Source organism: Equus caballus, chromosome 4 (assembly GCF_041296265.1).
Source record: "Equus caballus isolate H_3958 breed thoroughbred chromosome 4, TB-T2T, whole genome shotgun sequence".
NCBI classification, from domain to species: domain Eukaryota; kingdom Metazoa; phylum Chordata; class Mammalia; order Perissodactyla; family Equidae; genus Equus; species Equus caballus.
In genome coordinates, this window is record NC_091687.1 from 15,067,337 (window position 1) to 15,095,307 (window position 27,971).

The 27,971-nt window shown below is 56.0% G+C and overlaps 1 protein-coding gene across 23 annotated transcripts in view; it reads right to left on the minus strand.

Moving 5' to 3' along the window:
- Nucleotides 1–27,971, minus strand: part of CAMK2B (calcium/calmodulin dependent protein kinase II beta) — a 93,668-nt gene that overhangs the window by 47,783 nt on the left and 17,914 nt on the right. For all 23 annotated transcript variants that reach the window (XM_070265546.1, XM_070265541.1, XM_070265543.1 and 20 more), the window contains one exon: nucleotides 12,621–12,715. In XM_070265546.1, coding sequence (XP_070121647.1) covers nucleotides 12,621–12,715 — 95 coding nt within the window. The remainder of the gene's footprint in view (nucleotides 1–12,620; nucleotides 12,716–27,971) is intronic.

Here is a 27,971-nt window from a genome sequence, read left to right on the forward strand (position 1 = left end):
ATTAAAAACCTAAGCCAATTAAAAACTAGGTGACCTCGGATGATAACAAGAAGCCACAGGAGAGGGGCGGGAGGAGGAGCCATCCCTGTCTGGCCGGAAGGCCCATCGTGTGTGGCCATGGGAGGAAGAGCTTCCTGACTCTGCCGACATCCCATCATTTTCTTTCTATAAAGTCGGGAGGGTTATTTCTTAACTTCCAAATTAACATCGTAAACCCCACCCTGGACACAGTTAAGTCAGTCAAATTTAACCCAGTCCAGTTGACGAGAAGTATGTCCTGGTCCTAAATCGCCAGCTGAAACCTGGGAGGACCCCTCCACGTCACCCTGTTCCCTGGTGGGCAGCAGGAGGTGGTTTGGGCCGGTGACCCTGAACAAGCCCTGAGACGTCTCAGAGCTGTCACACCTGCTCATCCCCGCCCGCCTGCCACCTTCCAGAGGCTCTGGCCCCAGGGACCTGCCTAGACTCAGGAGACCACAGCAGTGACCACTGAGCAGGCCCGTGGACAGAAGGCAGCCAGAACGTTGCTCACCCTGCGGAGGGCCCATCTCTACCCCGGGGACCCCAGCCTGGTAGCCCCTCCTGAGGGAGGTCCCAAGAGTCTTCCTGAGCAGCCAGATCCCACCATACCCACTACAGATGCAGAGGGAGAGAGGGTGGGGTTCTGGAGGAATCTGCCATTCACGGAGGGAAAGACAGTTCTCACATCCGCTCTGATGTGAAACTCAGGAGGGAGCTCCCAAGTTCAGCCATCTCTTAACTGCTCAGGCGTCGTAGGAATCCGCACCCCACATGGAGACGAGCCTCGGTGCATGTGGCCCAGACTTAAGCCACAGGTGCCTGGCTCCTCAGTCTGGAGGCAATCTTACACACACGCACGCGACACACTTACACATCTGCCCCTGCGAGGGGGCCAGAGACACGCGGCAAAGGCATAGAACAAGCTATTATTTCTCCTACCAGAGAAACGCCCCCCAGATAAAACACAGCCTTCATTTACACCCCATAAAAGCACTTATCAAACAAAACAGAGCCAAAACAACTCGACTCTAAGACATCAGCTAAACCGAACGGCAATGAGCCGCCTGCCGCCCGCCTGTCTGAGCTCCACCGACAGTGCATGAGGGGCCACCCGCAGCTCCACGCCTGCTCAGCCAGGGCGATGTAGACGCCTGCAAGCTTTTCTGGGTGATTCTGACGGGATCTCTGTGCCAGGCACGCCCTGCACTCTGGTGTCCCCAAGGGGTGGATAGGGCCCTGCCAGGCGTGGGGATCCCCAGGGACCCAGGAAGAGAAGTGTCCCTGTGGAGTCCTGCACACCCCACGCTGGGTGCACACCCCACACGGGGATGGCAGTTTCCAGACCCCAGGAGGCAGGGAGGGGGTAGAGGCTGCTTGGGGCTGTTACTGTGCCGTGGCCAGTACCTACCACCGTGAGGGTGACGGGCAGGGGCCCTCAAGGGTCAGGAAGAGACAGGCACCCACCACATGATGTCCTGGAGTGCCCGCCACACACGGGCACACATGGGCAACAGCCGTTCTATGCATGTTGTGGGCGTTAACTGTTTAACTCCAATGACACCCTGAGGAGTTGCAGCAAGGAGACTGAAACCAGCGCCTCACCACACCACACTGCCCTCGTCAACGGTGGGAGCCCCCCAAAGATAGGGTCCCCTCAGGTGGGGGCGCCCTGAGCTGAACAAAGAGAAGGCTGCCGAGGGTGGCAGGAGAGGCGCAGCCCAGAGGTGGGAGAGGACACCCGTGGACCCCGCTGCACCCTGTAGTGTGGGGCACAGTCACAGTCGAGGACACTGAGGCACAGGGAGGAGCTCAGAGTCCCCAAGGCCAGGACTTGACCTGAGGCTGGTGGCCTCCTTCCTGGCCTCCCCAGCCCCAACCTGCCCTCTGGCTACGGGTGACTCACAGCAGAGCCGGGGAGGGGGGGGCGAGAGGAGCAGGGAGAAGAGGGACAGGAGGGACGTGGGTGGGCGCCTGGACCCTTGCCAGCTGCCAGTCACTGGCAGAAGGACACCAGAGAGGCACCAAGCGGGGGTGGAGGAGGGACAGGAGGGGGAAGATACAAGGCCCACCCATGAGGAGGAGCTCCAACCTCTCCCCCAGGCTCAGCCTGGGTCAAGCGGGGTCACCTCTCGGGAAGTCGGGAATAGTGACAGGTTGTGCTGAACCGAAGGTGAAGCCCTCCCCGGAAAGTCCACAGTGTCCAGCAGGCAGCGGGGGCTCAGGAATGCTCTCTCTCCTCCCCGAGTAGCCGCTGGACCCCTGTGGACCCCTGGGGCTAGGCAGGCGGGCTAGGCACACAAGGGTCTCCATCTGCTTCCTCAGGTCCCCCACCCTGCTCAGAGGATGACCTGGCCTGGGATAGGGAGGCTGGACACATGAGGGCACCAGCTGAGGTCACAGTCAGGCGCCACGGTGGTCGCTGCCGAGGACATCCTGCCAAACCTGGCAGCTCCTGGACACAGAGCTGGGGGGATTTGAGTGTCAGGTCAGGGTCAGCCTTCTGCCCCGGGGTGACTGTCCACGTCTGCCCTGAAGCACGGACACCCGCCGCTCGTGGTCAAGGCCCCAGGGGAGAAAGACGCCCATGGGGAAGGGGTACGCAGGGCTGGCCGGCCCTCAGGCTGTGAGCTGTGGGAGTGCGCGTGCGGCTGGGCCCCAGAGAACGACATGTCCGTAGAACAGCCCTCCTGAACATGTGGTGAGAGCCCTGGCTGCAGCCCCGCCCTCGCCTGCCTCGCTTCTCCTTGCCTGGGTCATTGTGACCAGAGCCTGGGGGCCATGCACCAGGCAGAGAAAAAGCCCCCGTGGGCAAGAGAGGTCAGATGCCAATGCTGACCCCCTTGGGGGATGTGAGGGGAGCCATAGCCTTTGCGGGGAGCCAGCTCCCATGTCCTACACCATATGTCCAGCTGTTGGCTCCACAGAGCCGGGGGCTACGCAGGCTCCCACTCCCTCCAGACCAAGCCAGCAATAAACCCAAACCAACATCATCAAGGTGGGGGATGGTGGGCTCGCCTGCACCCCATCCTCGGGTGGCCATGGGGACACTGGAGGTGGGGTAAAGCCTCACTTGGAGTCTCAGGTCCCCACATGTGAAAAGAGTGGGGGTTCCCCAGAGAGAGGCAGCCACCCCTACCCGCGCTGGCCCCTCTCCAGCCTGTTTTGTAGAGCTGGGCACCTGAACTGCCATCCTCCATGTTTTTCCTGCTTCCCTTCTCCAGCCTCTCTCTGACATGACACTCTGGACTCTGCCAGGTGTCCCACTCCCCTTGCCAGGGGGCCCTGTTCTTCCAAAGGGATGTGGGCATTGCCAGCGGTATACGTGGACAAGGACCTACTGTCCCCAGGTGACCCACTGCACTGGGCCCTAGGACATTTCATTCTGGGATCCCTCCCCTCCTTCTCACCTGCCTCCACTGCCTGCACCACTGGATGGCACAAGAGAGCTTTCTAGGGCCAGCCCTGGTGGCCTAGTGGTTAAATTTGGTGTGCTCCCCTTTGGCAGCCCAGGTTCAGTTCCCAGGCGCAGACCTATACTGCCGTCTGTCAGCGGCCACGCTGTAGAGGCCGCTCACGTAAAAAAGAGGAAGATTGGCAGCAGATGTGAGCTCAGGGCGAATCTTCCTCAGCAAAAAAAACAAAGAAAAAGAGAGCTTTCTAGAACCTTAAGAGGCTCATGGATTTCCACATCACAGATCATTCTGGGTGCATGTTAAGCACTGTCCAGCATCAATGCCTTAATTCACATGTCTGAAAGTTCTCAAAGTCCCGGGGGCCGAGTGCAGGAACCCCAGCCAGCAGCCCTTTGCAGCTCCAAGCAGCCGGGTTAGAATCTGACAGAATATTCTGGACCTTCACACCAGGCCAGCAGAGTCCATTGTGGAGCCCAGCCTGGGCACCCGCCCTGCCGCAAGACAGATGGGCTGCCGAGGAGGACACGGCTTTCAGGAAGGATGTCGCCAAGCCAAGGTTTCCACAGCCCTGGCCTCCTGATGGGGCTCACAGGGTGGGAAATGCAAGACAAGCCAGCCGAACCCCAGGGGCAGCATAGGGTCCTGCGGCAGGGCCTGACCATCCGGTCACTGTCATAGGGTGCAGGCCAATTCAGGGGTCACAAGAAGGTCACAGGGAAGTGTTGCCCTAAGATCCTGGTGGCTCCTCTGCTTGAGAGCACAAGAGTGCACGTGGGTCCACCCAGGATTAGTGCCTGCTGTTTACAGACCTGGCTCTGCACAGGCCCCACCAGCTGCCAAGGGCTCCTCATGAGGTAGGGCTGTTATTACCATCACCTGCAACTTGCAGACGGGGCACACAGTGCAGAGAGGCTGGGGGAAGTGGAGCTGGGCCACCACCCAGGGAGGCTGGTGCCACGTATAGGCAGCAAGTAGGCTCCAGCCATCCCCTGGTCTTTCCCGTGGGGCTTCTCGAGCCTTCAATGGGCTGAGCTGCTTGACCCCAGGCTGCTCTCCCAGGGAGCATCTCAAGCCGTGGGGGTCCCTGGCCTGCTCTGCATCTAGCACCAGGATCCCAGAGAATGTCCAGTCACACCACAGCCCCTGGGTGGGCACCAGCAGAGAGACAAAGATGAAAGGGGTGGCTCCACTGTGGCTTGGGGTATGTGTTTTAAAAAGTCAACTCAGCAACCACGGTCACCTGGCAGCTCCAGCACCTGGCCAGGGCATCCTGCAGCTGCCGCGGCCTCACTGGAACAAAGAAAGGGGTGCAAGGTGCACACATGAGCACAGCAGGCACCCCGCCCTCACCCCCACCCAGGGTGCCGAGGCCTCTGAGCTGTTCGTGGCCATGTGGGGACCAGCCTGGCCTTCGGAGCCGCATGGCAGCTAGGTCCCCAGAGCCCTCATTCCATGGGGTCCATGTAGCCTTTCAGCTGGTCCTCCATGTGGACAGAAGCATCTCCAGCTCCCTCTTCAGTCTCAGAGCCATCACCCAACACCAGCAGAGCTCAGCTTTGAAACAGATGTGGCATCTCGTGATGCAAAGCCTAAAATTGAGGCCCCATGTGATGTGCTGCCCTGAAGTCCAGTGAAACCAGGAGGGTCTGGAATGGCCTAGCTGTAGGCTCCCCACCCAACTCTGCTCTAGGATAAGATGCCCCAGCCAAACGGCCCTCCTCCCCAGGCAGGGCCTGCCTATCGCCAAGGAGCAGCCTTGGTTCCCTGCTAGCGAGGAATTGTTCAAACGAGCTGACCACATCCCCCTGTGGGGACCAGGGCCACCACACCCTCTTGCCACTCAAAGCCAGCCTCCCACAGCCCCAGGTGCTCACTCTGCTCCCCAGTGCACCCTGCCTGGCCTGTGGGCCGTGCTCTGAGCCTGTGAGATACAGACTCTGCCCATCTCAGCTGTCCAGGGTCCTTGTCCTGCGTTTGGTCAGCCCCATGGCCCCAGGGCAGGACTCCCACTCTCACCCACAGATGGAAAGGAGGTGATTTAAACAAAAGTGCCTATCATCTCGAGGCCTCAGTTTTGTCACCTGTAAAGTGGGACAGTATCACCCTCCAGAGCAGTAGGGCATGGTGACAGTAGGAGCCTGACAGTGGCCGCCTCCTTCCCGGCTTCATTCCCCTGCCCCAGTGCAACAGGTCCTACACCTGGGGTGGGGTCTCATCACAGCCACCCCAAGACAGCACCCGTGACGGCGCCTCGGCACCAGGCCCAGGCATGCTCAGGTGGGGAACAGAGACCTCTCACACCTGGTGTGCTTTCCTGGCACCGGCACGACCGCCGAAGGTGCAGGGCTCTCTGTCCTTCTCAAAGAGGAGGCCCAGGCTCCACAAGGCCTCCAGGACCTGTGTGCCCTCCTCCTCCACTGGGCTCCTCCCGCCCTCTGTAGTCACTGCCGCCCAGACCACTGCCTCCCGCCATCTGGACCAGCCCCCACCCCTCTCCGTTCTTGAGCTCAATCTTCAAAAATGCTCTGCTCCCCTCATCCCTTCACGTGCTCATTAGGGATCTTCTGTGTGCACAGCACTGCCCAGGCTCTGGGAATAAGAGATCCCATCCACTGGGCCCCAAGTCAGGCGAAGAGACAACACATGCACTGGGGACACAGAGCTGGCCTGCAGGGAGCCAGGGCTGCAGCCACACTGGCCAGAACCCGGGTCCTCAAACCTGCGACCCACCCCGACCCTGCACTCACTGCCAGGGGGGCTCCTGGCATGTGTAGGGGCAGGGAGGGGTGGTGATAAGGGCCCCTCCAGATTTGGGGAGTAACAGGAACAGCTGATAAAACAACCCCATGAGGCCAGGAGTTCATGGATGTCTTCTCCCAACAGCCCCGGACCATTCCACCTTTTGAGATGGCCCCCTCCTCGCCTTCTCCCCACCCTCCACGACTCAGTGGGGTGGGCACAGCTGCCGCCTGAGTTCACGGAGCATTGGTGTCACCCAGGCCACCACACCCCAAAGCCCTTGGGACTCATCATCCACAGAGACAGCCACGGCCAAGAACCGGAGAGCAGGAGGGCCACGGAGCTGCCCACCTGAGCTCTCCACCTCACAGGGGAGGCCACCAGGACGCCTGCCTGCACAGCCTGGCCTCCACTCCTTTCCCGCTCCTCCCCTGGGCCCCATTTTCAGAAGCTTCCATTTAGTCTATTTGGTTGTTGAAGTAATTACAAAAACCCATTCTCACAACAGCTCTCTTTGGCACTGCCTGAGAAAACACAAAATGTCCAGTCAAATTTGAATTTCAGATAAGCAACAAGAATTTTCTAGTATAAGTATGTCCCAACTTCAGATGAACAACAAGAACTTTCTAGTGGAAGGATGTTCCAGGCAGTTTGGGACATGCTTGTATCCATATTTTTTCGTTTTCCACGTCAAATTCAAATTTACCTTCCAAATCTGGCACCCTCAGCCTGGTTCCCTCATTGCTCCCCCTCCTTCCCCTGGGACAGGAATGGAGGGGTTCCCTCTTCCCCCCCCCCCCCCCCCCCCCCGCATGCAGTGTGCCCCCAACTCCGCCGAAACTCAAGTCCTGGCAACAGAAACTGGGAGGGAGGGATCCAGTTAAAGGTTGACCCTGGGGCTGGGGAAGGGGGTGCCCAGAGGGAGGGGCCCCCATGCCCATCCACCCTCCAGTCCCTAGGGAGGCTCCTCCCTCCTCCCAGGGTCCCCTGGAGGCCTGACTTGAGGATAGGGTCCACCCAAAGCTGGTTGAGGGTTTGGGATGTACTTACTCTAAAGAATTATTGTTTATGTGAAATGGGGACATTGTTATTCTGTGAGGCCCTGGCTCCGCCCCTGGGGCGCTGGAAGCTGCCAGGGAGGGGTCGGGGGAGGGGCTGCGGCTGCGTGGAGCGGGGCGGGGAATTCCCGAGCCGGGGAGGGAAGAAGAGGGCAGGGGTCCCGAGCCAGGGAGGGCAGCGGCGGGGAGGGGCGCGCGCCCGCGCATGCTCAGCCGCCCCTGCAATGCGGCGCCGCGTCCTCGGTTAACCCAGTTCGGCGGATGCCGGCGCTGGCTGTCGCCGAGTGGGGGTCGCCCGTCTCCCCGGCTGTGGGTCGTGCGGCCCACAGGACAGCCGCAGTGCCCGCTGCCTGACGGGCCGGGGCAGGTTTGGGCCGCGGGTGCGGGCTCAGCCCTAGAGCCCTCAAGACAGCTCCTCCCATCACCTTCCGCAGGGGTGCCCCCGAGGCAGAGGGGCCCCACAGACCTGGGGAGGGGGTGGCCCCAAGTGACCCAGGAAGGGAGCTGGGGGTGAGAGGAGACGAGCCCCGATCTCCCCACCTGTCACCCAGGCCCCCCGCCCGTGAGCTCGGCCCCCACCTGATCAGCCCTCAGCCCAGCCCAGCTGGGTGAAGTCAGAGCCGCGGTGCCCCAGCCGGCTCCGCATCTGTGCCACTCGGCTTCCTCGTCTGTGAAAGGGGCGGCACACCACCGGCCTCAGAGGGCTGGGGTCACTGAGAAGCCAGGTGAGGGAACAGTGAATGCCCAGGCCCTGTTCCCGTGCAGGGTCCTCCCCCACGTTCGGCCACCACCAGGCTCATTTCTGGGACACCTGCATCCTGCGCACTCGGCCCGGGAGTGCCCCGCGGGCTCAGCTCCACAGATGTCCCCAAAGGCAACAAGCTGCCCAAAGACAGGCCCGCAGCACCCACTGAGGGGCAACAGCCAGAAGTGCCAAGCCTGGGCCTGCCATCTCGGTCCCCCAGCCCACTGACTTCTCTCCAACCGCTTTGGTTAACAAGAGTTTAATAATCTCTAGTTACTCAGTACATTCACAGACTCTGAAGGTCTCCCATCTTCTATTTAACTGAGTATTAAATTTCAAGACTCTAACTACCAGAGCCTCTGGCACACGCTGGGTGCAACCTGCCTCGGCCTCCTGGCCGAGAACTGTCAGTTACTGGGAGGGCAGTGTCCAGCGCCAGTGTCCTCCTCCTGGCCGCCATGTGCACCCAGCCACTTCTTTATCCTCAGAAGCCTGGAAGGACCAAGGTTGTCCCCTCAGCCTGGGAGTGGGACACCTCTGCTCCCTGCAGGGGTGAGTAAGGCCCCACCCCACTGCATTGGACTCAACGGATGAAAGTGAAGGCAGGTGGGCCTCCACTTCCCCACTCTCCCTCTTTCTGGGCATTTCCCCTGGCATCCTCCTCCCCACCTCTGGGCCCCCTCTCACCCCCCCCCCACCCCCCAGAAGAGCTGGGGCGGCCAGGCTGGGCGCTCAGGACACTTTCTCTGCTGGAGCATGTCTGACCCTGCAGGACCCAGGTGCAAGCTGCAGGGTGACCATCAGGCCTCCCCTCCCTGCTTCCCGACAACCCTCAGGCTTCACCACGAAAATGCTCCTGAACTCGGACCCCACCAAATGCTTAGGTGTCCAGTGACCAGCGGCTTCCTCTGCAAACCCAACCCTGCAGCAAACCCTCTTCTAGATCCCTCTCTACCTAGTCCTCGCCCCAGCCTCACACCTGGGAGACTAACCCGACTCCAGCACAGCCCACATCCACTCCTTCAAAATCCACTCACTCAAAGCATTCATTCATTCATTCAAAAACATTTATGGAGAGCTCACCACCTACCAGGGCCTGGGCGGGGTGTGTCAGATACAGTGGCCTGGTAGTCTGGTGGGAGAGAGAGCCATAAAATAAAAACAGGGTGCTTGGCTCCCAGATTCCCACTGGCGGCTCAGGGGAGACCCCTCTGAGGAACTGTCATCAACAGGAGTTAAGCAGGTATAAAGTTCGGGAAAAGCATTCCCAGAGACAATGCACGTGCAAAGGCCCTGCGGTGCGAAGAACTGGAAGAGGCCAAGTGCCTGAGCAAAGCTACTGGGAGGGAGGGAGAAGGCAGACAGACAGGGAGAGTCTCAGGCCAGGGGGAACTTCAGGTTTTATTGCGGCCAGCCCCCCAAGGGTTTAAGGAGGGGGTGGCATGTTCCTAGGCATGCTTTCACAGGCTCTGGGCTGGGAGCTGGGAAGGCTCAGGGATGAACCAGCTGCACTTGCCCTCAGGGAGCAACTGATCAATCAAGAAACGCCTGCAGGTGCCTGCCTTGGGGCGTGGGACTTTCCAAACTGGGTGGGAAGACCCAGGGCAGCTTCATGGAGGAGGGGTCCTGGGGCCTACAGGCTGGACAAGGCTGTCTGGCCAAGAAAAGGGAGTGAGGTGGAGAGGGGCGGTCTCAGGCAGCACTGGCACAGCCGGCTCCTTCCGAGCACCTCACCCCTCCTCCATCCCCGACAAAGCCCGGCTGAAGTAGATCCTGGTTCTATCCCAATTTTACAGCTGGGGAAACTGAGGTACAGGGTAGCTAAGGAACAACGTGGCCAGGGTCATACAGTGGGGCAGCGTCAGGCTGTGGTGACGAGAACAAACCCACTAGGCTGGCTGCCCCATGGCTGGCCCGCCCTGAGTGCGGAGTTGAGAGTGTGGGTCCCAAGACCCTCTCCCCTCAGCCCTCCCACTGCTGCCTCAGCTAGGACGGTCCCGAAGGGGCTGGGGAGGGTCGGAAGATGCCCAGGCCCCTGTATGCGGGAGGTGGCGGCCGTTCTTAGAACCCGTTTCCTTTAGAGAAACGTGCTGAACACCAAGGGCGAAATGACAGGTGGTCTGGGACCCGAGTCAAGATACTGGGGGGGGGGGGGGGGGGGGAGGTACAGATGGAGCAAAATCGGCCAAGTGCTGATGACTGTTCAGGTTGGGGGCTCATTCTATCATTTTCTCTATATTTGGGGACGTTTGAAATTTTCCATAATAAAGAGTTAAACAGGAAAAAAAAATGCCCAGGAACTGCACAGGGCTGGGCCGTGCAGGGGCCGGAGAGTGGTCCGGCAGCAGGACAACCACGGGCGAGGGCCACTGCTTCGATTCCAGACCGGCCCTGGCTGGCTGCCGTGCCTCCCACCACCCAAAAAGGCTGGCCCAGCGAGGAAATTGAGGCCGGAGCAGGGCTGACGGGAGCCCCAGGGTCTGCACAGCTCTGCAGCTGCGCCTTCAGCGGGGGTCTCCAGGCACCTGGCTGCAAGGACTCAGAGGCAGAAAACAGGCTGCTGGTCAGGAAGCGGGCAGCAGGCTTGCTACTGCAGGGGCAGAAGAAAGAGCAGATGTGATCATGGAACACGCCTGGAATTTCAGACTTCCGCACTCTTGATCCTCCACATATGTAGAACACTTGGAGGGTAGAAATGGGGAGTGTGAGTTCACATCAGAGGAGCTGCATGATTCCCAGGAAACATACTCAGGTGGTTTTCTGCTTGAGCCTCACAAACTCCTATTCATCCTTCAATACGCGTCCAACCACCCTGTGCCCTTCTCTGTGCTCCCACCCCGCACATGGGGTTGTAGTGGCTGATTTGGATGTGTTTGCTCATCACCATGTCCACATACCACGCACATGGGGGGTGCTAAGTAAACCTGGTGGATGAGTGAGGGTCTCCCTCATTAGTCAAGGGACATCTCAGGGCTCTCTCCTCCTCCTGTGGCCTGGCACAAGCCTATGGAATGAGATGGAATGTTCCTCCTGCCTCAGGGACTCCAAGTGTGCAGACACATGCCCCCGAGAATATTTAACATTGGCAACCCACTGGTGCCACCCAACGTGCTCTAGCGGCACAGTACACACAGCAAGTGCTCAGTGCTGGCTTTAGTGTTCTTATCACTTATCTTTCTCAGCACACATGCCCCAGGCTGCTCTGGCTGAAGATCTCTCTCCGTGGTGCCCAGGCCTCAGGGAGTCTGGAGATCATCCGGCCAGGCACGGGAGACCAGCAGAGCCCGCCACTGTCCCTGAAGTAGCTCGCACACGCCCTCACTGTCCTGAGGGACAGTCAGGAGCTTGTGCTGGGGGATCTGCCCAGAGCCTCGCTCCTCACACCCCGCCTGGCCCTCGGGCCTTATGTGGCCCCCCCCGGCCTCTCCCAACACAGGCAGCAAAGACTGAGGACGTTTGGGACTGACCCCGCCCGCCCAGCACCGCCGGCCCCTCCGCATGACACTGGCCTTCAGGAGTGCCCGCCCCCGGACACACTCAGCCCTGAGGCCCGGTACACAGCAGGTGCCCAAACACAGCCTACACACAGCTCCATGAATTGCACAGGGTGGGCTCAGCTGCTTGCCGCCAAGGCCGCTGGGCTGTAAGACCCCGCAGACAGGAGGGGTCCCAGCACCAGCCACAGGGAGGGCTTCAGGCCCCAGCAGGAGCCTCTGGGTGAGCTCGGATTTGCGTCTGGATGCTGACGGGGCAGCCGGCAGCCCTGGGAGGCGGGAGAGCACAGGCCAGGGCACAGCTCGGCCCTCTCAGCCCAGGGGTCACCTGGCCCCTCCTGTCTGGCCCTGCGGTCAGAAGACCCGTGGGACCCCCCCAGCACTCGGGGGCAGCAATGGCGCTGCCACCTCGCTGAGATGATCCACCCTCCTCACCCACCTCGGGAACCCTGCTGGACCCCCTCCCTGGGTCCTGGCCCCTCAGCCTCCTCGTGTCTGTACTCCAGCAACACCTGCTCAGGGCAGCACCTCCACCACGTCCCCCTCCCCGCCCCCCCACATGGAACACTGTGGGACCCCACGAGGTACAGGGCCTGTCTGTCTCCCCAGGATACGCCATCACCCAGCAGGAGCTCCAGAGACATGGATGGGATGAGGCCAGTGCCCAGGGCCAGCTCCGGACCCACCCCACACTCACCCCCCACGGGCCCACCCAGCCCTCCCCTGCACAGGCAAACGTCCCCCTCCTGCAGGAGATGGGGAGGGGCTGGGTTAGGAAACATGCAGCCTACGCAGCATTGCCCGGTCACCCAAAGTCTTCAGGTCACCAAGTCCTACTCCAGCCCACAGTTCACAGGCAGACCACATTACCTGACCACCACAGCGGCCTGGCCACCGAGTGCCTCTCCCCCTTCAGCCCTAAGGAGGCCAAGTGGGGCATCCATGAGCCCCTAAACCAGAGCGAAGGTGTGATCTCTGATCTGAGGGTGTGGGCCCCTCTCGCGCTCAGCCCCATTTGGCCGGAGGCACTGTTCAAGTCCCATCACAAACTCCACTCCACCTGTGCCCATGTGAGCCACAGGCCGAGCCCCATGTGCAGCACGGGCTCCCACCCCTGCGCCCGGCCCGTGCCGCCACAGCCCATCCCTACCTCTGGCCGACAGCTTCTTGGTGTTGATGATCTTGGCTGCGTACTCATGGCCAGTGCAGAGCTTGACGCAGCGTCGGACCACAGAGAAAGCCCCCCTGGGGAGGAAAATGGGGGACAGAGACAGAGACAGACAGACAGACAGAGAGAGAGCCGATTAATCTCCCCAGGAACACACAGCACCCAGCCACAAGGCCGGGCCCTGGGCAGAGATCTGTGCAAGGAAGGGGTGCCCCTCCCCAAAAGGCCCCCAGCCCAACCCCTCAGCGCCAGCCCGACAGAGGCCCCTTCCCCGGTCCTGGCAGAGCCCGGCGGGCCAGCACACCCGGCTCCTTCGAGACCCCCAGCCTCAGGTCCTCGTGAGTCGGCTGGACCGAGGGCCTGCCCCAGGCCACTAGGCGCGCATCCCCTGGCGCTCTCTGCCAAGCCCATGAGACCCAGCAAGTCCTCCCCAGAGCAATAAACGCTGGCCCGGCTGGCTCCAGAGGGCACATGTAGATTGGTGCAGCCACCACGGGACTCACTGAAGGTGCTGGAGGGAAGCCAAACGCCGCGTCATTAAGCTGCAGAGCTGGAGGACACGGCCCCCTCCTCCGCACCCCCACCTCCACTGTCCCGTGTTACGGCAGAGGCTGCAAGTCCCACAGCGAGAAGACTTCTGCAGGCCCACAGCATTAGTGCCTCCGAGAGAGCAGCAAGAGGGGGGCCAGCCCCGAGGGCCAAGAGAAAGAAACCCGGGGGAGTGGGGTGGTACACAAACACGGCCCCTCGAGAGGAGGTGGGGTTGGCAGGAGGCGGCAGAGCCAGCCAGAGGCCAGAGCCCGGAGCCCAGGCCCCTGTGGGTCCCAGGTAGGTCAGAGGCACAGGCGGGAGGGAGCCTGGGGCCCATCAGAAGTCCTCCTCAGTATTTGACTTGTCACCACCGTTGGTTTAATTTGATTTCAGATCATTTTCTAAGAACATTAGACCCGGCACATATGAAACATGGCTGGAACAGGAAATGTCTCAGGAAGGGTCAGTCCAGACAGGAGGCTGCCAGGGACGGGTGGGCGCAGGGGCCTCGTCTGGCCGAGCTGGGGGTCAGTGGGGCTGGGGGCACCCCCCGACTGCACCTCCTCTGTCTTCCCTCCCCAGAGCCCTGGCAGGCACAGGCCCCACCAGAACACAGCCTCCCGCCACCAGGGCACAGCCTGCGAGACGCGCATGCCACCCAGGCCCTCGGCTCTGGAGGACGGAAAAGCAGCGTCTTAAACAGGGAACATTTTTATCCTCCATATATCCTCTTTGAGATAAAACTTCATTAAAATGTACTATTCAACTCCTTGGAAAAAACAAATATTACACTAAATCTAACTGAACATGTTCTTAACGACCAGGTCACTATGATCAATGGTTGTGCTCAGAGCCGCGTCTTCGCTTTTTCTAAGTCAGCGGAGAACCTGGCAGTGTCTGCCTCTGGGGGGCGGGGCGGGGGGCACCCCACGTGCTCTGCATCTTCTGTCCCTGTGATTTTCTCACTATGGGCACAGGTGACATTCTCAAAATATGCTCTTTTATTTTAAGAAAAATACGTAAAGAAAGGATGATCTTTTTGACCCGTGAAGCTAGCTTTGAGACACTGTGGTGAGAGAGGGGGCCGCAGGCTTCACGCAGGTCTGGGTTCAAATCCTGCTCTGTCGCCTCCTGGCTACATGGAGTTGCACTCTGAGCCTCAGTTTCCCCATCCTTCTCAGGAGGAGGAAAGGCTCCCAGGGCCACTGTGAGGGCTGAGCGAGGCCCCGTGCAGCCGTCTGCCTGCGCCTACTTTGGTCTCATGCTCCCCAACTTCACCCACTGCTGTCTTTGCTTCCACTTCCGGCTCAGGAGAGCTGAGCATCATCTTTACGGGCCTGAGCTGCCATCGGTCGTGTTCCAGCCCCCAAAGGGCACAGACACCCAAGCACGGGCTCCACAAGCCTCCAAGGGATAGTCAGGGCTTCCTGTGCCAGAATCCGACTCACGGTGCAGGCCTGACCCCAGCGGGAAGTTCCCAACAGCCAGACGGCAAGTTCATGGCGCAGTTATGGCAGGCATGGGGGTGTCAAGAGGCCCCCAGAGGTGCACTCATCCCTGGAGCGGGGAGGGTCCCCCACGGCCCTCCCACCAGCTGCTGTCCATACAGGGTAAAGACAAGAGTAAATGACAGTGAGCCAGCACCCTCCCCGCACAAGGCAGGATGCAAGTAAATAAAATGAGCGTCCTGGGGGCCTGCTCACCCCTACCCAGCTCAGACCCTGGTTTTTCCTCTGCAGAAGGCTATGTGTCTGGGATGGGGAGGGTGCGTGATGAGGGCAGGGCCAGGTGGGCAGGGGCCAGATGCTGGAGGGCACCTGGCATCCAACAGGTGCTCAATAATGGAGGTCACAGGAAGCACCCAGGTGGAGAAGACCCTGCTCTTAGACACGGCCTTCCTCTCCTGGAGTCCTGCCTGCCAAGTCGGGGGAGGGCACCTCTGGAAACCCCCATGGGGTAGAGTTCATCCTACCCCTGCCACTCAGCCTGATGGGAAGCTCTAGAAAGAGATGTCTTCGCCTGCTGCCTCTGCCAACAGGCACCCGCACCCCAATGCCAACGCCCATCGAGGGAAAACCCCGGCCAGGGATGAGGGGCTGGACCTGGAGCTGGGTCAGCTCCGGGAGATGGGAGGGAGGAAGTCTCAGAGCTGTCTGCCAACTGAAGAAGCTGGAAGTTGCCGGGACAGGTTGGCCGGGTGCCTGGGCCTGCTCACAATTAGATTCCCTCCCAGTGACTTAACTACCCGGAGGGAGAAGCTGGCTGGCAGGCGGCGGATTCGGCCCCAGATGACCACCGCTCCTCAGGCCCAGCCCCTTGGCTCCCCTCTTCCATCCCTCTGAAGCTGACCACTCCCCAGTCTCTCTCTGCTCCCACCCAGGGTATGTGCCTCGAGCCTCCACCCCAGGCATCCATCCGCCCCCTTCACCTCCGCCTTCCTGGAAGGACCACCCAGGAATAGTTCCTCCCATATCGGACATGTCTTCTCTTCATCCATCTCTGCCTGGCGCTCGGGCTGGTGGCCTCAGTACTACCTCTGCCTCTTCCTCTCCCAGTGGCTCTGCCAGCTGCCCGATGCCAATCTAAAACAAGGAAGCCCCCCAGGAGTGTCAGCAGACCGAGAAGCATGTGCCGTCCCAGCCACAGGCCCTGAACATCCCGGACATCGCAAACAACAGTGAGATGGGCACCAGCACCATCCTCTCTTGGAACTCACAGCATCTGCCCGCCAGAAGTTTATAATCGAGAGACAACAATGGGGAACAAAGGGCTCTGGTGTGTATTCTAAGCACAGCACACACCCAATTGCCACTTGGCAAACTCCTATACATTCTTCAAGGCCCAATTCAAATACCTCCTCCTGGAAACCTTTCCCAGCTCCCACAGGAAATCAGCTCAGTCTCCTCTGGACATTGTACCCTGCGTGTGTCTCACGTCATTTTGCCCACTTTATTATAATTATTTATCCGTCTGTTTCTACCCTTCCACTGTGGCTCTCCATGACCAATCAGGATGCTGGTGTCAGACACAGCATCTGGCCTGTGATACAGAAATAAGGACTGACCTAAAGCACCACAGGTCACCTGTGGAGAGTGGAGGCGCTGAGCCTCAGTGCACGTCAGGCCAGTGGGACAGGAAGGGGCAGCCGCTGGAAAAATGGGCAGAGATCGGGATGGGGCCAGACTCCAGAGAGCTGGCCAGCAGGCTTCCCTGGATGGGGGCATCTGCAGGAGGGTGGGGGTGTCTGGGGAGGTGAGGACATCTATGGGGTTTGGGGGCTTCTGTGGGGGATCTGGGGGGCTTCTGAGGGAGGTGGGGGAATCTGTGGGGATGGGGTGTCTGAGGGTGGAGGGTGTCTCCTGTGGGGCTGAGGCTGTGGGGCCCCTGATCAGAGCAGGAGGGCCTGGCAGATCTCCCACCCCAAAGCATACGTGTAGGCTGGGACGCCCGATCTGCGATGGAGAAGCAGAGAGCAGGGCCGGCGATGGGGCTGTGGGCCCTGGACTGCATCCAGGTGAGGCCAGCCCTGCGCTGCCTGAAGCTCCGATGGTTCATGGTCAGTTGGGCAGGGGCTGGCCAGCTGGAGGGTCAGGAATGCCAGCTGGAGTGAGGTCGCCCAGCGCAGCTTGTGGGGCAGCAGGGGAGGTGGGGCCTGTGTGGGGGTGAAGGGTCCAGAGGGGGCCGGGCCTGGCAGGGGAACCGCTCTGAACCGCAAGGTCACCAAGCAATGCCCTGTGCCTGGTGCCTGCTGCTGAACTCCTGCTTAAAGTGACTTGAAGAACAGTTCAGATCATGGGGCCCCAGGCAACAAGCACATTATGGGGCTTTAAAAACTCAAGTAAAGTTAATTAAAATAAGAAGACACTCTTTGAGTCCTCCCTGGCTGAAGGCTCAGAGAACCACCTGGGTGAGTGTGGGGCCACGACCCCAGGGAAGCGGGCCTGAAGGAGGGGGTTAACTCTGGAGCTGCCGGGACGCTACCTGGGCTGGGGGCGCTCAGGGCTCAGTCTCTCGCTGGGAAGGGGGACCGCCCACGTGCAGGCCTGTGCACTGTGCCTCCCGCCACCACCGGCCACGGCACAGCCAAGCCCGCCCCAGCCGCCTCTGACGGCCGCCTGCCCGATGACACACAGCCTGCAGCCCTCGGAGGCAGGGTCTGGCCTGGGCTTTCCACGAGCTGCCCCCATAGCCCACCCGCCCATGGCCACCTGGAGCCCACCCCTGACGCTGGTTCCCTGTGGCTCCCAGAGCCCCCCGCTGCCCCCTCCCCACTCTGCTGGCTGTGAGCTGGGCTGGCACTTGTGGGACAAGCGGGCGAGGTGGAGGCTGAGTCTCGCCCTGTCCCCAACCCCTCCCGGACCCTCTCAGGTCCCCACCCTCACATGGTGAGTCTGAGGGGCACAGTGAGTGCCTGCTAGGGCTCCACAGTGACACCACGGGAAGATGGTCAGACCCCTCCGTCCCCGAAAGCCCTGTCCCCCCACGGCCAGATGCCCCCCAGGCACCTCCTGCGCTGTGGCACCTCGAGCAGCATCCGTGAGGATTAGCTGAGGCGGCAGGAAGGAGCTGCCGGCGGTGCGACATCGTGCTGGGGCTGGGGCCCTGTGGCCTCTGGCCACCCGCGGGCCCCCAGGCTGGCAGCTGCCCCCGGGCCCGCGGCCCTTAGCACAGCTCGGGGGCTGACACGCCCGGTCGCTGAACACCTCGGAGGTCCAGGAGGTCTGGTGGTCACCCTCCCGGGCGCCCTGCTGCTTGGGACCCAGCTCGGGGCGCCTGGGCCTGAGAGCCTAAAAGAGCCAGAAGCCCACGTGCCAGGACCAAAGCCTTGTTTCTCGGGTTTGTAAAGGCTCCCCCACGGCTCCAACACAGAATCCCCTCTGGGGACCCCGGCCCCCTGCAGGTCTGCCCGAGATCTTTCTGGAAGACGCTGAGCAGGCAGCAGAAGCCCTTGGCTGGTCCAACAGTTTTATTTCCCACTGTGAATGAATAAATGGGGCTCTGAAACCCGGGGGCCGGGAGGCCATAGGGTCCCCTCTCCCCGGCCTAAGGGGCTCAGCCAGGAGGGACCCCGGGCACGCAGACACAGCCCGCTCACCGCCCCCGCCTCGCCTGTGCGGCTTTACCAATTTAAACGCAGTCAAGCTGCTATTTACTTGCGTGTTACCTTAAAATTTTTTCTACCTTTGATTAAAATGAGCTCTTGGGAGCGAAGGAGAGGAGGTTCCCTTTATATTTTTAATCTTGACTTAAGCAATTTGGTGGAAAACAGTAACTTCTCCCTGAAAAGGCAGGCTGAGGGTGTCGTGGGCTTTTTTTTTCTTTTATGTATTTTCCTGCTTATAATAATAATAATAATAAACATAATCCATGCCCACGGCAGGAAATGGAGTAATAAGATAGTATAAAGAATAAGCTGAGGCCGCCTCCAGCTTCACAGCCTGTTGGGCGAGTCCCACCGCGCCTGACGCGTCTGCTGCGAGGTCTACGCCGCAGGAAGGCTTTCTCCTTCAGCCTTCAGGAGCCTCTTGCTGTTTACATTCTGCTTTTTCCTGTCTCTTTCCCCGCGCTGTGAACAGCTCTTCCACAGCACGATTTGGCAGGTGCACATGCTCCACCGGGACGCCTGTCCCGGGGACACAGCAGGGTGTGCCCTCCTCGCCCCCTTGGCCCGGGGGCCGGAGCCAGTGAGGAGAGCGTGCTGGCCCCTGAGGGATGCGGGCATGTGTGTGCCACCCAGGGCAGGAACCAGAGGTCCCGTGCGGGAGTGACATCCAGGGGGCAGGAGGGCCCGCGGAGCTGGGGGGACCGTGTCCCACTCCATCCGGGGGCCCAGAACATTCTGAGTTCCAGAAACGGAGCCTGAAGTAGCCCGACTACTTCAGAGACCAATGCTGGAAAACACTGAATTCCACTTGTGAGCACCCGAATGCCTGTGGTCTCCGCCAGCATCCCAGCATGCCTCCATCAGAGCGTGAGCTCCTGCTTTGGGCTTCGCCTTTTATATTTAACATCACTTCACACACAATTCCCACTCTTTGACCTAGATCATACACTTGTCGTCTTCATAGTAGAGAACATCCCCTCCATGGATAGCTGAGCGCTTCCTCCATTGGCAGGCATTTGGGATGTTTCCAATTTCCCTTCTTATAAATGGCCTGCCGTGAACGTCTCGGTTATTTCTGTAGGGTTTATTTCCAAAGGCACAATCGCTGGTTGATTTACAACAACTTACGACGACACCAGCGATGCAAATGCCTGTTCTCACCACTGCCCCAACATCCAACTCTGGCCTTTCTGAGGTCCTTTCTTGGAATCCCAGCAGCTCCCTGGCCCCAACCTCTTAGCCTGGGCAAGAAGATAAAGTCGTAACTCATCCGAGCTGTGCTAGTGTCCTGGGGCCACCATAACAAAGTGCCACAGGCTGGTGGTCTAAACAACAGAGATATTCTCTCACAGCTCTGGAGGCCAGAAGTCCAAGATCAAGGTGTCAGCAGGGCTGGTTCCTTCTGAGGCTGTGCAGCAGGATCTGTTCCGGGCCCTCCTCCAGCTGCTGGGGGTTTGCTCACGATCCTTGGTGCTCCTTGGCTTGTAAGAAGCACCCCCTCGCCTCTGCCTTCATGTTCGCACAGCATTCTCCCTGTGCGTGTTTGTGTCCGTATCTCCTCCTTTTATAAGGACACCAGTCACACTGGATGAGGGCCACCCTGCACCAGGATGATCTCATCGTAACTCATTATGCCTGCAGCGACCCTACTTCAAAATAAGCTCACAGCCTAGGTACTGGGGTCAGGAGACCATTATACGAATTTTGAGGAGACACAATTCAACCCACAACACATGCTGACCCCCCATTCTGCCTTCCGAAGTCTGGCACCGTGTGTACCAGGCAAACGTTTTCCAAATGGTGGTCCTCAACTACGAGCTCACAGGATGTTGGCAGATGTCAGGTACAAAGGGGGATCTGTGGGCAAATAAGTTTGAGAACCAGTAAGTTAAACAGCGTCCTTCCTCCCTCCTTCCTTTCTTTTTTACTGCAGGACTTCTCAGGGCCTTTAATACGGTCATCTGCACTGTGAATTTCCAACTAGGGAGTATGAGGTGCAGCCTTTCCCTAATTTATCTGACGACAGAAACCTTTATTCAAAAAAGTCTCTTGAAGGCCAGGAGTGGGGACAGAGGGGCCTCTAGTCCAAGACCTCAATACCAACCCCTTTCTGAAACCCTCTGGGACCCACTGAAGCCAGCAACAGATGTCTTCTGAAGGCATGAAGCCATCAGACAGAAACAAACGGTGAGAGTGCAACAGAAACACCGGTGGCCAGCCCACTGGACGTCCCTAGGACCCCCTGAGGACACCCTCAAACCCGAGAACAGCAGTCATTGCCCATGGAGTCCTGTGGGCGCATTGTAGATGGAGAAAACCCCAGCGGAGTGGCCTCTTCTCTCTGCCTCTCGAACAGGGCCCCCGAGCCCCTCCCATCAGGAGCCCCCACAACCACACACACCGTGAGGTCCCCCACTGGCCCCTCAAGAACATAAACTCAGAGAGACATTTCCTTTACGTTTCTGACAATGCTGAGAGCAGATGGAGCACCACGTGAGCTGAGTGGGAGCTGTCTCCCGGCCAAACAAGGCTCATGATAACACACACTGTACACCCCAATGAGACTTAGATGTAAATAACCCAGATGGTAACCCTTCCACATTTCACACAAATTAATATAGTCACCCTCACTGTACACAGTCGCATCAAGTCTGTACAGCTCCATACTGATGAGGACAGCCTGACTTTGACACGTGTCTGCGGCACTGTGTCCGACTTAAACCTCACGGGCCTCACAGCTCACACTGTCACCCTCAGTGCTGTCCAGACCCACCACCCCTCCCCACCACAGCTGGGGTCCTCTGTGTCCCGGTTCCACCAGGCTAGATATCCTTGAGAAGTTTCCTGGAGGGCTCAAGGCAGCAAAGCTGAAGAAACAAGAGAGTAGGTGTCAGCCCAGGGGACACGGCGGTGTCTGAAGGAAGTGGGACACACTGAGATTACTTAGTGTGGACAGAGTGACTGGGAAGATGAAAGAGTTCTGGAAATGGATATTGGTGACGGCTACACAACACTGTGAATTGACTTAATGCCACTGACCTGTGTACTTAAAAATGGTTAAAATGGTAAATTTTATGTTATGTCTATTTTGCCACAATAAAAAAAAGCAGCAAAGGAAGTAGATGGATGGAGAAAGCTGCCAAGGCTCACACGAATCAAGAGAAAGCAGGAGAGAGCAGACATGAGCAAGGGAAGTTATCAGGGACAAGGAGGGACATCACATAATGATAAGGGGCCGTTTCTCCAGGAAGATTAACAACCCTTAACGTGCATACACCCAACAAGAGAGCGTCAAACCACACGAGGCAAAAACTGCTGGAAGTGCAAGGAGAAATAGATGGATCCACTATCACAGTTGGGGACATCCACAGCCCTTTCTCAGAAATGGACAGACCCAGCAGGCAGAAAGTCAGTAAAGACACAGGTGACGTCAACAAGTCATCAGTCAATCAGATATGATTGACATCTACAGACGACTTCATCCAACAAAAGGATAAGACACCTTCTTCTCCAGCTCACATGGAACACTCACCAGAACAGGGCACATTCTGGGCCATGAACACACCTCCACAAATTTAAAAGGATAGAAACCATACAAAGTATGTTCTCGGATTACAATGGAATTAAACTAGAAATGAAAAATGGGAAGATAGCTGGAAACCCCAAAATACATGAAGATTACACAACACACTTTCAAAGAACACATGGGTCAAAGAAGAAATCGCAAGAGAATTTTTAAATATTTTAACTAAATGAAAACAAAAATAAAACATCGAAACTTGTGGGATGCAGTAAAACAAGTGCTTAGAAGGAAGTTTATAGCATTGAATGCAGACGTCAGAAAAGATTTAAAATCAATAATATAAGCTCCTGCCTTAGGAAACTAGAAAAAGAAGAGCAAATTAAATTCAAAGTAAACAGAAGAAAAGACATAATAAAAGTTAGAGCAGAAGGGCTGGGCCAGTGGCACAGTGGTTAAGTTCGCACGCTCTGCTTCAGCAGCCTGGGATTTACGGGTTCAGATACTGGGCACAGATCTACATGCCACTCATCAAGCCATGCTGTGGCAGCATCCCGCATATAAAATAGAGGAAGACTGGTACAGGTTTTAGCTCAGGGACAATATTCTCCAAGCAAAAACAGGAAGATTGGCAACAGATGTTAGCTCAAGGCCAATCTTCCTCACCAAAAAAAAGAGCAGAAATCAATTAAATTGAAAATAGGAAATCAATAGAGAAAATCAATGAAACCAAAAGCCGGTTCTTTGAAAAGGTCAATAAAATGGATAAACCTTTTTAGCCAGGCTAAGAAAAAAAAGAGAGAACACAAATTACTAACATCAGAAATGAAAGAGGGGCCATCACTACTGATCTCATGGAAATTAAAAGGATAATAAAGGAAAACTATAAACAACTCTATGTCCACAAATTTGATAAACTAGATGAAATGGACCAATTGCCTGAAAGACAGTCTGTCAAATCTCACAGAAAAAGAAACAGACAATCTGAATAGGCTTATATCTATTAAAGAAATTGAATCAGTAATTAATAACCTTCCCAAACAGGAGAGCACCAGGCTCAGATGGATGCACTGGCAAATTCTATCAAACATTTAAGGAAGAAATTACACCAATTCTCTACAGTCTCTTCCAGAAAAAAGAAGCAGAGGAAATATTTCCTAGCTCATTCTATGAGGCCAGAATTACCCTAAAACCAAAACCAGACAAAGACATTACAAGAAAGAAAACTATAGACCAATATTTCTCATGAACACACATGCAAAAATCTTCAAGAAGTTATTAGCAAATCAAACCCAACAACGTATAAATGGAATTATACACCACAACCAAGTAGAATTTATCCCAGGTATGCAAAGCTGGCTGGTTCAACATTTAAAAACCAATTAATGTAACCCATCACATCTACTGACTTAAAAGGAAAATCACATGGTCATGTCAATAGACGCAGGAAAAGCATTTGACAAAATCCAACACCGATTCATGATGGAAACTCTCAGCAAACCAGGAATAGAGGGGAACTTCCTCAGTTTGATAAACAGCATTGTTTGAGGAAGCTCAGGCTGTCATAAGAAAATATCACAGACTGGGTGGTTTAAACGACAGAAATTAATTCTCACAGTTCTGGCTGCTGGCAGTGCAAGATCGAGGTCCGGCAGGGTTTGGTTTCTCACGTGAGCTCTCTTCTCTTGACTTGGAGTGGCCACCATCTCCCTGTGTGCGAACTCAGCCTTGCCTCAGTGGGTGCACGCGGAGAGACAGCAAGTGAACTCTCTGGTGTCTCTTCCCATACGGACACTGATCCCATCAGATCAGGGCTCCACCTCTATGACTCATTTAACCTTAATTACCGCCCAAAGACCCTATCTCCAAGTAAAGTCACATTGGAGGTTAGCGCCTCGACCTATGAATCTGGTGGGGGGCGGGGGGGGACACAATTCAGTCTATAGCGAGCATCTACAAAAATTCTACAACTAACATCATACTTTTGGTGAGAGTAGACGCTTTTCCTCTAAGATCAGGAACAAGACTGGGATGTTCCTTCTCACCACTCCTTTTCAACAAAATACTGGAAGTCTTAGCTAAGGCAATAAGACAAGAAAAGGAAAGGTATACTGATTGGGAAGAGAGAAACTGTCTTTCTTCACAGATGATATGATTATCTACATAGAAAGTCCCAAGAATCGACAAACAATTGGAACTAATAAGCAATTGTAGCAAGGCTGCAGGATACAAGATTAATATACAAAAGTTACTCACTTTCCTATATACCAGCAATGAACAAGTGGAATGTGAAATTAAAAACACAACCATTTACACTATCAACAAAAGATGAAATACTTAGGTATATCTCACAAAATATATACAAGATCTATATGAGGGAAACTACAAAAGAGTGATGAAAGAAATCAAAGAAAAACTAAATAAATGGAGAGATATCCCACATTCATGAATAGGAAGACTCGATATTGTCAAGATGTCAGTTCTTCTCAACTTGATCTATAGATTCAATGTCACCCTAATAAAAATCCCAGCAAGTTATTTTGTGGATATTGACAAATTGATTCTAAAGTTTATATGGAGAGGCAAAAGATCCAGAATAGCCAACACAATATTGGAGGAGAAGAACAAAGTTGAGGACTGACACTACCTGAATTCAAGACTTGAAGATACCACCCGACATCAAGAACAGATAATAGATCAATGGAACAGAACAGAGAGTCCAGAAGTCGGCTCATACAAATACAGTCAACTTATTTTTGACAAAGGAGTAAAGGCAATTTAATGGAGAGACAGTCTTTTCAACAAACGGTGCTTACTGTGTGGACTGAATGTTTGTGTCTCCCTAAAACTCATATATTGAAATCCTAACCCCCAAGATGATGGTATTAGGAGGTGGCACCTTTGGGAAATGGTTAGGTCCTGGGGGCGGAGCCCTCATTAGTGGGACTAGTGCCTTACAAAAGAGACTCCAAAGAGATCTCCCCAGCCCTCCCACCACGTGAGGACACAAGGAAAGACAGCCTGTCCGGGAAGCAGCTCTCACCACACACTGAAACTGCCAGAGCCGTGATCTTGGACTTCTAGCCTCCAAAACTGGGAAAGATAAACATTTGTTGTTTGTAAGCCACCCAGTTTATGGTATTTTGGTTACAGCAGCTTGAACAGACTAAGACAGTATTGGAACTACCAGACATCCAGAAGCAAAAAAATGAATCTAGACATAGACTTTACACCTTTCACAAAAATTAACTCAAAATGGATCATAGACCTAAACGTAAAACTATAAAAGTCCTAGAAGATATTGTAGGCGAAAATCTTGGTGACCTTGGTGTGGCAATGACTTTTTCAAATACAACACCAAAAGCACAATCCATGAAAGAAATCATTGGTAAGCCGGGTTTCATTAGAATAAAAAACTTCTGCTCTGGGAAAGACAGGTTAAGCAAATGAGAAGACAAGCCACAGATGGGAGAGAATATTTGCAAAACTTACATCTAATGAAGGATTTGTATCCAAAATATACAAGGAACTCTTCTTTTTTTTAATTTTTCTTTTCTTTCTGCTGGGAAAGATTCACCCTGAGCTAACACCTGTTGCCAATCTTCCTCTTTCCTGCCCGCCTCCCCAAAGCCCCAGTACATAGCTGTATATTCTTGTTGTAAGCCCTTTGAGTTCTTCTATGTGAGCCCCTGCCACAGCATGGCTACTCACGGACAAGTGGTGTGGTTCTGGGCCCAGGAACCAAACCCAGGCCGCCAAGGCAGAGCGCATCAAACTTTAACCGCTAGGCCATCAGGGCTGGCTCTACAAAGAACTCTTAAAACTCAACAATAAGAAAACAAACAATCCTATTAAAAATGGGCCAAAGGCTTTAACAGACACCTCACCAAAGAAGGTATACAGATGGCAAATAAACATGTGAAAATATTCTCCACATCATATGCCATCAGGGAAATGTAAATTAAAACGACGAGATACCACTACACACACGTTAGAATGGGCAAAATCTGGAACACTGACAACATCAAATGCTGGCGAGGATGTGGGACACAGGAACTCTCATTCGTTGCTGGTAGGAATACAAAATGGTACAGCACTTAGGAAGACATTTTGACAGTTTCTTACAAAACTAAACATACTCTTACCACACAATCCAGCAATTGTGCTCCTTAGTATTTACCCAAAGGAGCTGAAAACTTAGGTCCACAGAAAAATCTGCATACGAATTTTTAAAGCAGCTTTATAATAACTGCAAAAACTTTGAAGCAACCAGGGCGTCCTTCAGTAGGTGAGTGGGTAAATAAACTGTGGTCCATCCAGACAATGGAACGGTACTCAGCACTGAAAAGAACTGAGCTATCAAGCCACGAAACAGCATGGAAGGACCTAAAATGCATATTGCTAAGTGAAAGAGGCTAATCTGAAAAGGCTCCATACTGTATGATTCTAACTGCATGACATTCGGGAAAAGGCGAAACTATAGAGACAGTAAAAAGATCAGTGGCTGTCTGGGGGCTGAGGGGAGAGGAAGAGGGGAGCACAGGGGATCTGAAACAGTGCAACGACGGATGCATGACGTCATGACCCTTTGTCAAGCTGTAGAACTAGACAACACAACGTGTGAACCCCGTGGAAACTATGGACTTCAGTCAATACTAATGTAGCAACACTGGTCACTAACCGTAACAGGTGAACCACACCCGAACGCAGATTGTGACAGTGAAGAGATCTGGGGCCAGGTTGTGGACTATGGGAACTCTCTACTTTCCAATTTTTCTGTAAGCATAAAACTGCTCTAAAAATAAAGTCCATTAGTTTTTTAAGTTTAAAGAAGAAAGAAAGCATCTTTACAACGGTGCGGGGGCGTGGTGGGCATGGATTTTTTTAACCACATGCAGAAGAGCATACGCCATAAGGGAAATACTGACATATCAGATTCACATTGAAACCTTGGAACCTTGCAACTCCAGCGTGACTGAGGAGTGCTGTGGGGGTGGCACAGACGCCCCCTGAAGCCAGCAGCACCCCAGGACTACCCACGGCCCTCTGCAGTTTACAAAGTCTCCTCCCTGGGCGCCCGTGGAGGATGGAGCTAGGTGGGGCATGAAATGCCCTGCTGAGATCACAGCACTGTGGGTAGTGGAGCGGCAAGACCTAAAGGCAGAGACCCCACACTCCCAGCACATTCACCCACCAGGCGCTCTCTGTAGGCTCACAAAGGATCTCTGGGGGACGAACAGAATATTCCAGGCTGAGGGAGGGAGGAGCAAGAGAAGCTGAGTGTTGGAACCTGAGCCAAGCAGAGGCGGAGCAGCAGCATCCCGGCACAAGAGAAGAAGGAGCTCAGGTGCCTGGGGTCCATCAGGGTCTGGCTCACAGGCCAGGGAGAACCAAATTTTCTGGAACTTTACGAGCCAGTTGCCGTCACCCCGGTAGCTTGATGTTGGCCATCGTGGGTGTATTTACACCACAGCGATGGGCCAACACTATCAGTCAGGGCCCATCCCCTGAGTTGTTAACATTTACCAGGCATGTCCAGAGAGGAGACAACAGGACCCGGTGTGGCCTCCTTCTGCACACCCCAATGCCACCACTCCCCTCCTGCACTGTGGATGGGGCAGAAGGTCAGGAAGGGCCAGCATGGATGAGATCCTGACCAGGCCAGAGGCCTCCTGGGGGTGGACACTCCAGGCTCTCCCTGGGGGCAAGAGAGAGGAGAGGGCCCATGGGCGAGAGTGGGCCCCTGCTGAGAGCTCCAGAAGCCGCCATGGGCTCCAACTCCCCTCAAATCCAGCCTGTCCTGTGCAGCCTCCAGGGGCACACGCCATCCCCAGGCTCTTATGGAGTCAGGCTGGCCAGGCTTTGTGCTGCTCACTCGCTTGCTCCCCTCCCTCTCCGTTCCGCCTCGGTGTGTGCCTCTCTCCTTGTCCCCTTTTCTCTCCGGTAACCCATATTCTCCAGGAACCTTCAGCAACAACCACACCAGGCTCTGACCACCCCCACCCTCTGCCACCGCCACAAGCTATGGAGATGACCTGAGTGGTGGGTTTGCATTAAGCAAAGACCAAACTAAGGACAGAGGTGGGCAGGAGGGCAGGGATGCCCCAGCAACCCCCGGACCCCTCGGTGCCCCATGTTCTCCTCCCACCAGGCGGGTGTGCAGCCTGTGGTGGCCTCT